Source organism: Petromyzon marinus, chromosome 7 (genome assembly GCF_048934315.1).
Source record: "Petromyzon marinus isolate PM22_M1 ecotype Great Lakes invasive population chromosome 7, UKy_Petmar_22M1.pri1.0, whole genome shotgun sequence".
Lineage (NCBI taxonomy): Eukaryota > Metazoa > Chordata > Hyperoartia > Petromyzontiformes > Petromyzontidae > Petromyzon > Petromyzon marinus.
The window spans coordinates 16,447,616-16,460,551 of NC_133673.1; the positions used below are offsets into that span (position 1 = coordinate 16,447,616).

Below are 12,936 nucleotides of genomic sequence, written 5' to 3' on the forward strand. Positions count from 1 at the left end.
GTGAGAATTTTATTGTTTTATTTTATTATTTTATTCTCATTCTACGTGACTTTACCGAAAGAACCAAAGAAGATGAATCCTTGCAGACACGAAAGCTTTAAATCCAAAGTTAATGGTTAGTTACGTCTACATAGCCCACGTGCGTTTGCGTTGGTTCATGAGCGCAAATACAAAGGCGTCTCACGTCAAAGCGGACGGCATCAGAGAGCAGGAGCGATGGCTCAGCGGGGAGGACTGAACACCCACACAGGCGGCACGCGAGGGGAACGGACGCCCACATCTAATATTTGAATTCTCAGAGGTGAATTTTCGCAAAATTAATTGAGGAATCAAAGTAATTGTGGTGGGATTTTTGCGTGATGTCATCAGTGACTGGGCTGAGACCATCAACTCCCTACCAGTTTAATCTATGTGAGTCCACGGGTCTCTGTGTGAGCCTCCAGGTCTCAATGTGGGTATACGGGTCTCCATGTGCTTCTACGGGTCTCTACGTGGGTCTACGGGTCTCAACGTGGGTCTAGGGTCTCTGTGTGAGTCTATGGGTCTCTATGTGAGTCTGTAAGTGTAATCGCTGTGGTGGTTGGAGCTGAAACCCGGACTGGATCCCAGGACCTCAGCGGTGCTGGCTCAGCGTCTCTGACCGCCGAGTCACTTGGCCAACACGAGTCGTTGGACACAGCCACCCAAGGCAGGGTGGGGGAGCTGGGGAGTGGGTGGGCATCACGGGTACCCACCGGTCGTAGTCGACGACGGCGATGATGAGGTTGACCTGGTCCATGTTCTCGGGCGGGATGTCGAACACGATCTCCTCGTTGTAGACGGGGTTGAGGGTGTTGCGCTTGGTCGACGTCTTCCGCTTCTTGAGACGCCGGCCCGAGCACATGAGTGACACCTTCACGTAGGGGTCTGGGGGGGGGGGCACACGGGCGAGGGGTCGCGAGGACGCGGGCACGCAGGGAGACAGGCAAGTGAGAACATACAATCACGTGGAGATACGAGCATATGAGACGTGGGAGAACAAGAACAGAAGAGCATGTAGAGTGGTTGTGAGTGAGTCTACGAGCCTCCTGTGTGAGTCCGTGTATCTCTCTGTAAAACCAGGGACTTAATTTCTCACTGACAGACTGCGGTCACGTGACTGACGTGTCTCCCTGTAAGTTTGTTGGCTCTCTAAATAACGGTATTCATCGTTCTGTAAATGTATGAGTTTCTATGTACTGTAAGTGAATGTAAGTCTACGGGTCTGTATGTAAGTCTACGGGTCTCTATGTAAGTGGTTGGATCGCTCTGCCTCACACGTGCGTTCGTGCCCCCAGTCCGCCCCAACCCCAAAGCCATGAGATCCCCAAACGACTCCGAAAAACGGGGGATTTTAATCTGCCCCACCTCCCACGGAATGATTGACACGGCCCTTCGCTCAGCTGCTCGCGACTATAAATCGTAACGACCGCAGTGCTGGCGAGCGGCAGCTGCTCGCTCAAAACGTTCATCTGACCCGCGTGAGACCCGGCAGATGAACGGAAAAAATACCTGATTTTATCTTACATATATATGTGTTATGCGTTAATAAATAAATACAATCGTTTCTAAATTGTCAAAATGTGTAATTTATGTATCTACACTACGTTAAATATGTACGGGCATAATCTATTCCCCGGAGTTTAACCGTGCAGTCATCTGTTAAATTAACTTATGTTTTTCGCGAACCAGATCCAGCCTCACTCGCCCAATCAAATTTTTTTTTTACCGCTCCCGTAATTCCCCCCCCCCCCCCTGCCTCCAGCGGTGTGCCGCGAGCGTGCACGAGCGTTGTGGGGGCTGCTCAGGTGTCGTTGACGAGAGATGGGCTGATGTGGTACACAAGGAGTCTGGAGCTGAGTGGACTTGCCGATGACCGGTGCCAGCGGTGTCAAGCTCGGCCTATGTGGAGGATGCTCGTGGAGGACGCTGCTACTGGGCAATTTATAGGCAGTCGTCCTCCTACAGCAACGGAGGACAGAGGAGCGACGCTCACAACAACGAGCGGAGCGTCAGGTGGATAAAACTCAGAAAGTTGGCACAGTGGGGGGCACACGTGGTGTGTCTGTCAGTCATCTCAGTCAGTCAACCCATGGCATCTGGGTCTGTCCCATGACCTCCTGCCGACGAGCCTTTGACACTTCGCGTGGCCTCAAAGTGATGAGAGTGTGATAAGAGTGTGATGAGAGTGTGATGAGAGTGTGATGAGAGTGTGATGAGAGTGTGATGAGAGTGTGCATCACCTGAGGCCCCCGTGATGTCCATGGCCTTCAGGTTGCGAGCCTTGATGACGGTGAGCGTGAGTCTCCCGGCCGTGGGGAGGTAGCACAGTGAGAACATCAACTCCCCGAGGTCCACCTTCTCCTGCACCACACCACGCCGGTAAGTCAGCATAACCAGCCACACCACGTGACAACAGTACTCTAGCTCACCACCACACAGTGCCACACTACACCGTGCCGCAACACACCGTGCCCCACCACCACACCGTGCCCCACCACCACACCGTGCCCCACCACCACACCGTGCCACACCACCACACCGTGCCCCACCACCACACCGTGCCACACCACCACACCGTGCCCCACCACCACACCGTGCCCCACCACCACACCGTGCCACACCACCACACCGTGCCCCACCACCACACCGTGCCGCACCACCACACCGTGCCGCACCACCACACCGTGCCACACCACCACACCGTGCCACACCACCACACCGTGCCGCACCACCACACCGTGCCCCACCACCACACCGTGCCACACCACCACACCGTGCCGCACCACCACACCGTGCCCCACCACCACACCGTGCCACACCACCACACCGTGCCCCACCACCACACCGTGCCACACCACCACACCGTGCCACACCACCACACCGTGCCCCACCACCACACCGTGCCCCACCACCACACCGTGCCACACCACCACACCGTGCCACACCACCACACCGTGCCCCACCACCACACCGTGCCCCACCACCACACCGTGCCCCACCACCACACCGTGCCACACCACACCGTGCCCCACCACCGCACCTTGTCGCACCACACCGTGCCGCACCACCACACAACAACGCCGCCGCCACCACCACAGCAGTGTTAGCGCATCGCACCCATGCGGAGTTTAATTTGAGCCGGGTCTGTCTGTGGGTGGGTTACCCGGAAAAAAAAGTTTGTATTTCCGCTCCCGGCACACCACATCTAGTATGCCACTGTTATTGTTAAGCATCGTGACAGTTTCGAGATTTAGATACGCATGGGTGGACTCTCCGTGTGGATATTTAACGGTTCAGTTTGTATGTTTCTTGTTCTTAAAATAATAACCTGCAGAGATGATGACCGAACGAAATAAAATGAACGCAGGAAATGCCGGCACCCTCTCGCTGGCATCACGGCGGAGCGCCGCCGACACCGACAGTCAGCTGGCGATGTTCTGCTCCCTCGCCATCGAGACATCGGTGTTCACATCTCCCGTTAAGAGCCCTGAACCAGCGGTGAGAATCCACACTCCTAAAGAGCGGGCACGTCTATTCATAGGTCAACAACACTGTTGATCTACATCATTAGACCGCCTTTGCCAGTACCAATATGTAATAATAGGGGTTTTCCCCTTTTTTTTCTGGCAACAAAACTGAAACCTTTTTTTACAAGGATTCATGTCTGCATTAACCACAATACCTGCAGTCAAAATGCAAACAAAAAACATACTATGATAATATATTCATTGTCCTTGAAACTGATTGGTCCACACCAAATGGTCGACCATCTTGTCGAGCACCAATTGGGTCGAGGCTCAAAAGAAAGCCGTCCCTTGGTGTGGACCAATCAGTTTCAAGGACAATGCATATATTATCGTAGTATGTTTTTTTGTTTGCATTTTGACTGCAGGTATTGTGGTTAATGCAGACATGAATCCTTGTAAAAAGGTTTCAGTTTTGTTGCCAAAAAAAGGGGAAAACCCCTATTCTAACACTGTTGATCTTTCCCAAAGAGTGGTACTCGTTTTATCGATCGCCGGAAGGATAATGGACTGAGTCAACCCCCACAAGCGGCGATTTGAACTCGCGACCTTCCGATTTCCGCCGCCGTGACCCCTGCCGGGTTCGCCAGCGCCCGTGCCCCGAGCCGCACGCGCATTCCCGCGGGGCTGGCTGGAGCAGGAAATAACCGAATCGACCAACCTTCTTGGTTTGTCATTTATTATTCTTCTTCTTGTTGTTCTCATCCATCTATGTGCTGCTTGTCAATCCCGAAGCTCGCAATTCCCTTCCCCGATCGCGACTCTGCCACTTCGGCCGCAGTCAAAGAATGAGAAGGGGGGGGGCGAGCATCGTCGACTGAAACGTTGGACTTCGCTCTACCGCGACCGCCGATCGCTACCGCCAACGGCTGCTACCACCAGACTCGCCAGAATTATTGCCCCCTCCTCGTTGAGAGGGTAAACGTGGTACATGAACAAAGGGTGCGCCCCTCTGTTCGGAGTATTTATTTATGTATTTGCCCATTGCCATTTCGCGTAATTGAGTTCTCAGTGCAGGAGACGCGATCCCGACTCCCCTCGCGAGCCGAGGGCTCTCTCGCGCCTGCGAGCTGTTTACAGCGCGGGGGGAGACTTTGCCTTGTCAAATGATTTGGGGACATTCGTGTAATTTGTTTTTTCGTTTTAAAAAGCTTCTTCGAGTGAATAATAACAATAACTCGTCTTCGTGCTGTACACATCCTGCTGTGCAGAGGTCCGGAATGAAAAGGAATTTCATTGAATTCTCACTGGGTCAAGGACTCTCGGTCCTCAGTTCCGCCCCTCACTCCTCATTCCTCCCCTCCCACCCCTCACTCCTCACCCCTCACTCCTCACCCCTCACTCCTCACTCCTCACCCCTCACCCCTCACTCCTCACTCCTCACCCCTCACTCCTCACTCCTCACCCCTCACACCCTCACTCCCCATTCCCCACCCCTCACTCCTCACTCCTCACCCCTCAATCCTCACCCCTCACTCCTCACCCCTCACACCCTCACTCCCCATTCCCCACCCCTCACTTCTCACTCCTCACCCCTCAATCCTCACCCCTCGCTCCCCACCCCTCACCCCTCCCTCCCCACCCCCCCATTTCCCACCCCTCAGTGGCTCGTCCCTCCATGTTGGGGAGGCTATAAACTCCACCCCGGGTTTTTCAGTCTCCGATGACAACGCAAACAAGTGACCCATCGAGTAACTGCACGTCGCTGGCATAGACCTCACCATCAGCGCTGTCAAAAATAGAAGCCCAGACAATCACACACAGACCCCGAGTCACATAGAGAGCCGCAGCCTAGCATAGAGAGCCATAGACTCACACACAAACCCCGAGTCACATAGAGAGCCGCAGCCTAGCATAGAGAGCCACAGACTCACACAGAGACCCCGAGTCACATAGAGAGCCGCAGCCTAGCATAGAGAGCCACAGACTCACACAGAGACCCCGAGTCACATAGAGAGCCGGAGCCTAGCATAGAGAGCCATAGACTCACACAGAGACCCCGAGTCACATAGAGAGCCGCAGCCTAGCATAGAGAGCCATAGACTCACACAGAGACCCCGAGTCACATAGAGAGCCGCAGCCTAGCATAGAGAGCCATAGACTCACACAGAGACCCCGAGTCACATAGAGAGCCGCAGCCTAGCATAGAGAGCCATAGACTCACACAGAGACCCCGAGTCACATAGAGAGCCGCAGCCTAGCATAGAGAGCCATAGACTCACACAGAGACCCCGAGTCACATAGAGAGCCGCAGCCTAGCATAGAGAGCCATAGACTCACACAGAGACCCCGAGTCACGTAGAGAGCCGCAGCCTAGCATAGAGAGCCACAGACTCACACAGAGACCCCGAGTCACGTAGAGAGCCACAGCCTATCATAGAGAGCCATAGACTCACACAGAGACCCCGAGTCACATAGAGAGCCGCAGCCTAGCATAGAGAGCCATAGACTCACACACAAACCCCGAGTCACATAGAGAACCGCAGCCTAGCATAGAGAGCCATAGACTCACACAGAGACCCCGAGTCACATAGAGAGCCGCAGCCTAGCATAGAGAGCCACAGACTCACACAGAGACCCCGAGTCACATAGAGAGGCGCAGCCTAGCATAGAGAGTCATAGACTCACACAGAGACCCCGAGTCACATAGAGAGCCGCAGCCTAGCATAGAGAGCCACAGACTCACACACAAACCCCGAGTCACATAGAGAGCCGCAGCCTAGCATAGAGAGCCATAGACTCACACAGAGACCCCGAGTCACATAGAGAGCCGCAGCCTAGCAAAGAGAGCCACAGACTCACACAGAGACCCCGAGTCACGTAGGGAGCCGCAGCCTAGCATAGAGAGCCATAGACTCACACAGAGACCCCGAGTCACATAGAGAGCCGGAGCCTAGCATAGAGAGCCATAGACTCACACAGAGACCCTGAGTCACATAGAGAGCCGGAGCCTAGCATAGAGAGTCATAGACTCACACAGAGACCCCGAGTCACATAGAGAGCCGCAGCCTATCATAGAGAGCCATAGACTCACACAGAGACCCCGAGTCACGTAGGGAGCCGCAGCCTAGCATAGAGAGCCATAGACTCACACAGAGACCCCGAGTCACATAGAGAGCCGGAGCCTAGCATAGAGAGTCATAGACTCACACAGAAACCCCGAGTCACATAGAGAGCCGCAGCCTAGCACAGAGTGTCATAGACTCACACAGAGACCCCGAGTCACGTAGAGCGCCGCAGCCTAGCATAGAGAGCCATAGACTCACACAGAGACCCATACAATGGCCTCATCATCAGCGCTTTCTACAGCAGGCGGGCGCAGAAACAGCCCACGCTGTTCACTCGGGGAACCGGTGCGGTGAAGCCCAACACTCCTTGCGCAGCATCATAACCATCATCATCTCCACCCTCACGATATTCTCGAATATCACCATCGCACGCCGGCCGTCACATTCAAATCATCAATCAGGTCCCCTGCACTCGGCGTCACCCGAGACGGCAAACCCCGGGGTGGAGTTTGCAGCCTCCGCAACCGAAACCGGAGCCGGGAGCAGCTGCCCCGCCTGGCGGAGTTAATTGGCGAGAGAGGAGAGGCGGTGGTGGCGGGCGGGTGACCGTGATGAAGACGCACGGGCGGTTTACCTGAGCAGAGGCGACGTGCGGCGGTCATCGCCCTCCCCAGGCGCCCGCCCGCCCCCAGGGCCCTGACTGCTCATTGAAGCTGGGGAAGAAGTCGTTTTGTAATCCTGGAGAAAATGTTTATCTCTCTCTCTCTCGCGCGCGATTCACTCCCCAGCAGCCCACGCACAGCAGAGTGGTGGAGCTGTGTACCTTTGCATGCAGCTGCCTACACACGCGCTTAACCTTCAACAACGCGACCTCAACCCTGAATATGATGATGATGGTGATGCTTGCTTGGAAAGCCGAATGGAGTTCACAGCAAGTCACAAACCCCTCCTGCTCGTGAAAGACGATGCAGGAATATCCCTGGCTAAGATCTTCCGCAAAGCGTGAAGGAGCCACAATCGTGAACTACGTCCGCACACAAATCATGGCAGCAGCAGATGATGATGATGATGATGATGTAGATACTTGTTAATGATGATGCACATTCATGAAACGTAAAACTCTGGCAGTTTTCGGAGACCGTGGTCACCACCCACGACAGAACCGTGGAACGTCGAGCAGCTCAATGTCCGATTTATAAACTACGAAGGAGGGGGCATCAGCATCACAACTCCTGACGCAATCATCTGGCTCACGAACCACCTCCATGTAAAACCACAGCTGCTGCTGCTGTACATCAACATCAGCGTACGAAGAAGAAAACGCAGTTGCCTCTACCCATCTGACCTCTCTATATGCTCCGGAAAAGGGACATTGGCCGAAACATCGCCTGGTATATACTCGTTATTGTTTTTAAGGTCACAGTTCCGTTGGCGAATGTGTTGAGTTTATCTTTGGTTTACCTTTGTGACGTAGCGTGCGACGCGTACAGCCGTGCTGCGTCACTTCCACTCGCCAAACCTTACCGACTCGAGTGGAGCAGCTGTTAAAGCTTTTTGCCGCTTAACCGAACGATTCTCAAAGAAAATACGTTTCGTGAGCCTTGAAAATCGGTGTCAGAGGGATCGACGCGACTTCGACGAGAGGGAACAACGCGTCTTCGACGAGAGCGATCGACCGCGTAAATCGGCAGTATAAACTGTATCTCTGCACGGCATGAATATTTGAAGTGAATTTGACTCATTTAAATGAAATGTGGCGAAATCCAATTAAAATGACCTCGGAGGTGGATTTTCCATTATTAACAGCTTCTTTGTGTTCAATAATTAAATTATGCAAATGAGCAATTTTCATTGTATTACGATGAGGTCTTCATGTAAACGGCATGAATTCTTTATTGCCGGATTTGTTGATGCAAGGGTCGCGTCCCATGCGGTGCACGTGGAGGGGGTTGTGGGTGGGCGTCAGGGGAGCCGCAGTGCAACGCCGAGCGCTGCGCTATGAACCCGGCCCCCCCGGGTTCGATTCCCGGGTGGCCGAATATCTGAACCGGTCCTGGGCCTCCCATAGGTCGACTCAGCCTCAGACGAGTACCTGGGGCGGTGGTGAAAACATCGCCACTGGGGAGAGAAAGGTGGCTGGGCGTGGTGCTAGCCACCCACCCACTCGTGTCCTGTTCAGGCCTTCATAGGTGCTCGCTAACAACACTCTCCCCAAACGTCTTTAAGGCTAACGAGGGATCTTAGTCTTTGTTTCTACAAATGTGCATTCTTTGTGACAATATTTATTTTAGCCACGGGGCTTGGATCGACGATTTGCATTGTAGCGTTCGATGTAGTGTCAACGCGATGACACGCGGGGCTCGGAATGAGCAGCCCGGCGCTCATGGCCCCATCGTGCTCCCTGCCACGGCGGAGACACAGACCCGGCCAACCGCCATCCCACCGCCCGTGAACACAACACGAGCGCTCGCTCTCAGCCAGCGTCCGAGATTGGCCAGAGATGAACTCTTTCACCAGCCGATCCCCGGCTACGAGTGAACGCAGCCTCATTCACCGAGTAGCGACCGGGTTCTCAGCCTGTGGCGGTGAGCTCTTCTTGCATTGGCAAGCAGTTTGCGGTCCACATTGAGCCACGATGGCGCTTAACCATTTTTAGAAAAGTGTGTGTGTGGTCCATATTCTTTGGGTCGATCACAACACAAGCGATCGTCATCAGGAGGAAATATGACGATCGCTTGTATTGTGATCGAAACGTCGTAGTTTTTTGTTATTTTCTTTGAACCATCTACGTGACTTTACCGAAAACACCCAAAAATATGAATTCCTGCAGTCACGAAAGCTTTAAACCAAGAATTGTGTGTGGGGTGTTCAACAGTGAGCCACCTTGTTCCTTACTGGGTATTGAATGATTCACCGCCATACATCCCAACCGCAATGAAACCTCACAATTCAAGATCACGATTTGATTTAAGAATATACATGCCTCTTTGTCCCCTTCATGCTGTCTCAGTTGCATTTTCCGTCAGGCTTCTGATCCACCCACGTATTGGAGACTAGATCTCCCCCCCCCCATACTCCGATCGCCCAACAGACTCCAAATCCACTCCCAGATCAATTTCAAGATCACAATCGCCGTCTTAGAGATCCCCAATGCACTCGCCTCGACCGACCTCTCCCCTCTCATCTCACTCCAATTCCTGCACGTACTCTCCAACCTCTCCCCTCTCATCTCACTCCATTCTCCTGCACGCACTCTCCAATTCAGCTTGCCAAGGCTTCATTTCGGAAACCACCGGTCAAAATCTTCGCTCAGTGGGAGGTCGTTCGTTCTGTTCTGCTGCATCGATTTTGGGAGCCTCCCCTCCTCGGCCCCGCAACCTCTTTGCTGTTGAGTCCAGGACGAGGACCTCGCTCTGGGGCAGTGCCCCGCCCCTCTCCGGAGCCCGCTGCTGCTTGCACGCCCAGTGACTATTCCACTACGCAAGCCCGCGAAGCAAACACACGGGGCAGTGATGGACACACAGACACACAGTTGGTGATGGACACACACACACAGGTGGTGATGGACACACACACACAGGCCAGTGATGGACACACACACAGTTGGTGATGGACACACACACACAGGTGGTGATGGACACACACACACGGGCCAGTGATGGACACACACACGGGTGGTGATGGATACACACACACGGGCCAGTGATGGACACACACATACACGGGCCAGTGATGGACACACACACAGGTGGTGATGGACACACACACGGGCCAGTGAAGGACACACACACAGGTGGTGATGGATACACACACGGGCCAGTGATGGACACACACATACACGGGCCAGTGATGGACACACACACAGGTGGTGATGGACACACACACACACAGGTGGTGATGGACACACACACACACGGGCCAGTGATGGACACCCACACAGGTGGTGATGGACACACACACACACACAGGTGGTGATGGACACACACACAGGCCAGTGATGGACACACACACAGGTGGTGATGGACACACACAGGTGGTGATGGACACACACAGTTGGTGATGGACACACACACACGGGCCAGTGATGGACACACACATACACACAGGTGGTGATGGACACACACACACGGGCCAGTGATGGACACACACATACACACAGGTGGTGATGGACACACACACACACAGGTGGTGATGGACACACACACACGGGCCAGTGATGGACACACACACACACAGTTGGTGATGGACACACACACACAGGTGGTGATGGACACACACACAGGTGGTGATGGACACACACACAGGCCAGTGATGGACACACACACACAGGTGGTGATGGACACACACAGGTGGTGATGGACACACACAGGTGGAGATGGACACACACAGGTGGTGAAGGACACACACACACAAGTGGTGATGGACACACACACACACACGGGCCAGTGATGGACACACACATACACACAGGTGGTGATGGACACACACATACACACAGGTGGTGATGGACACACACACACACGGGCCAGTGATGGACACACACATACACACAGGTGGTGATGGACACACACATACATACAGGTGGTGATGGACACACATACACACAGGTGGTGATGGACACACACACACAAGTGGTGATGGACACACACACGGGCCAGTGATGGGCACACACACGTGGTTTGGCAATACACACATCAGCCTCATCACTGAACGCCGTCATCACACGAACGCCCTTTGCATGCCCTCTCGAAACGGCGCCTCCTCGCCTTGGCAGCTGTGATGTTTGTTTTCGAGAGCCGCTTGCCTGTCGCGAAACAAGGCGCATTTATTAAAGCACACAGCAGATCCGGGCGCCGCTGCTGTGGCGGCTGATGCTCTGGTTTTATTTTATTTATATATATGCTTTTATTCTGGGGGCGAAATCTAATATCTCTCCTTGTGTCCATTCAGTAATGTCTTTACGTTCCCCATTCAGCGTTTTTGTCTGCCGCGCGGGAACCCAGACGAGACACTCCGCCAGGTGCGGATCGGCGCAGCGACGATTCCCACGGACAACGCGAAATATTTCTCAAGGGACTCATCCGGGCCCATTTGGAATAATTGCAACAACAAAAAACGACCAAAGGAGAAAAAAAACCCCCACTCAAGTGAATAATAATTCACTTGAGTTTAAAAGCCGCCAGAGCAAAGGTGGGATGGGGGGGGGTGATGGCGCAGTGATTAGCACACTGCGCTATGAACCCTCTGCCCTGCGTTATATCCCCAGCTACGGGTAACATGTTACGCTTCTTGCCCTAGGTCGACTCAGGCTTAAATGATTAACGGTGTGTAAATATCAGCACTGTGGAGACAAAGGCGGCCGGGCGTGCTGTTGGCCACCCACCCTCTCGCGTTCCGTGCCGGCCTTCATAGGTGCTCGCTTCAGCACTTGCCCCTACAGTCTGTTAAGGCTATACGGGGGATCTTCGTCTTTGCACTGTGCGCCTGCGTTTTGTGCACAGCCAACAGTCGCTATCAGTCGCGATCAGTACCTGATACTATCCCGGACGTCCACTAGGTCGACCCAGCCTTAAATGAGTGCGCAAACACCGGCGCCATGCCATGGGCCTCACCAGGCGCTCGCTGACACCACCAGCCCCCCTCAAGTCGATAAGGCCTCAGGGGACGCTTGTTTTTATCTTCGTGGTGTGCATGCCTCTGTGTGTGCGTGTCGGCGCGTGCGTGTGTCAGTCTCAAGCGAGGTGCGGCTTGTACGGTGTGTAAACATCAGCGCTGGGGACACAAAGGCGGCCGGGAGTGGGGCCTGGCCCGTCACGCCTTCTCTTCTCGAGGGGCACTTTCCCCGAACACAGCTCCACGGAGGGTACGGGTGCAGGGATCTTTGTCTTTGTTTCTTTGTATTGCGCCCGCGTCTGTCTGCTCGTAAACTCTGCCGCAGACACGCGGACCGTGGCGATGCGACAATAAAACGCGTGGTGGTGGTGGGGGGGGATATTTACGAGGCCATTTCTGCTTCGTTTTAATTCGTTTTAATTTGATTGTTCTCGCTACCCCCCCCCACTCCGCCCTCCCCCTCACCCACTCTTCCCTACGTCTCTAACGAGCGAGCGGCAATCCAAGTGGGACGGCCCCTGTGCCCCCCCCCTTCACCCCTCCCCCCCAACTCTGCCCCCCCCCCATTGCGTCGAGTCAAAACACGGCGCCCCTTGGCGCTTCGCGCTTCCAAAAATCACGTCGCCATGGCAACCGGGCCCCGGCAATCAGTGGCTGCGTGAGAGGGGCGGGGGCGGTCGAGATGGGATTCTGGGGAGCCCGGAGGGGGGAGAGGGGAAGGAGAGGGGGGCGGGGCGTGGTGGACACAAGGGGCGTGGTGGACACAAGGG

At 54.4% G+C, this 12,936-nt stretch overlaps 1 protein-coding gene across 1 annotated transcript in view; it reads right to left on the minus strand.

Moving 5' to 3' along the window:
• Positions 1–221: 221 nt before the first annotated feature.
• The window catches only part of LOC116940046 (synaptotagmin-9-like), a 37,602-nt gene continuing 24,887 nt past the window's right edge, over positions 222–12,936 (minus strand). Inside the window, exons 4-6 of the mRNA XM_076065496.1 lie at positions 2,262–2,382; positions 735–906; positions 222–234 (exon numbers count right to left, since the gene is read on the minus strand). Coding sequence (XP_075921611.1) covers positions 222–234; positions 735–906; positions 2,262–2,382 — 306 coding nt within the window. The remainder of the gene's footprint in view (positions 235–734; positions 907–2,261; positions 2,383–12,936) is intronic.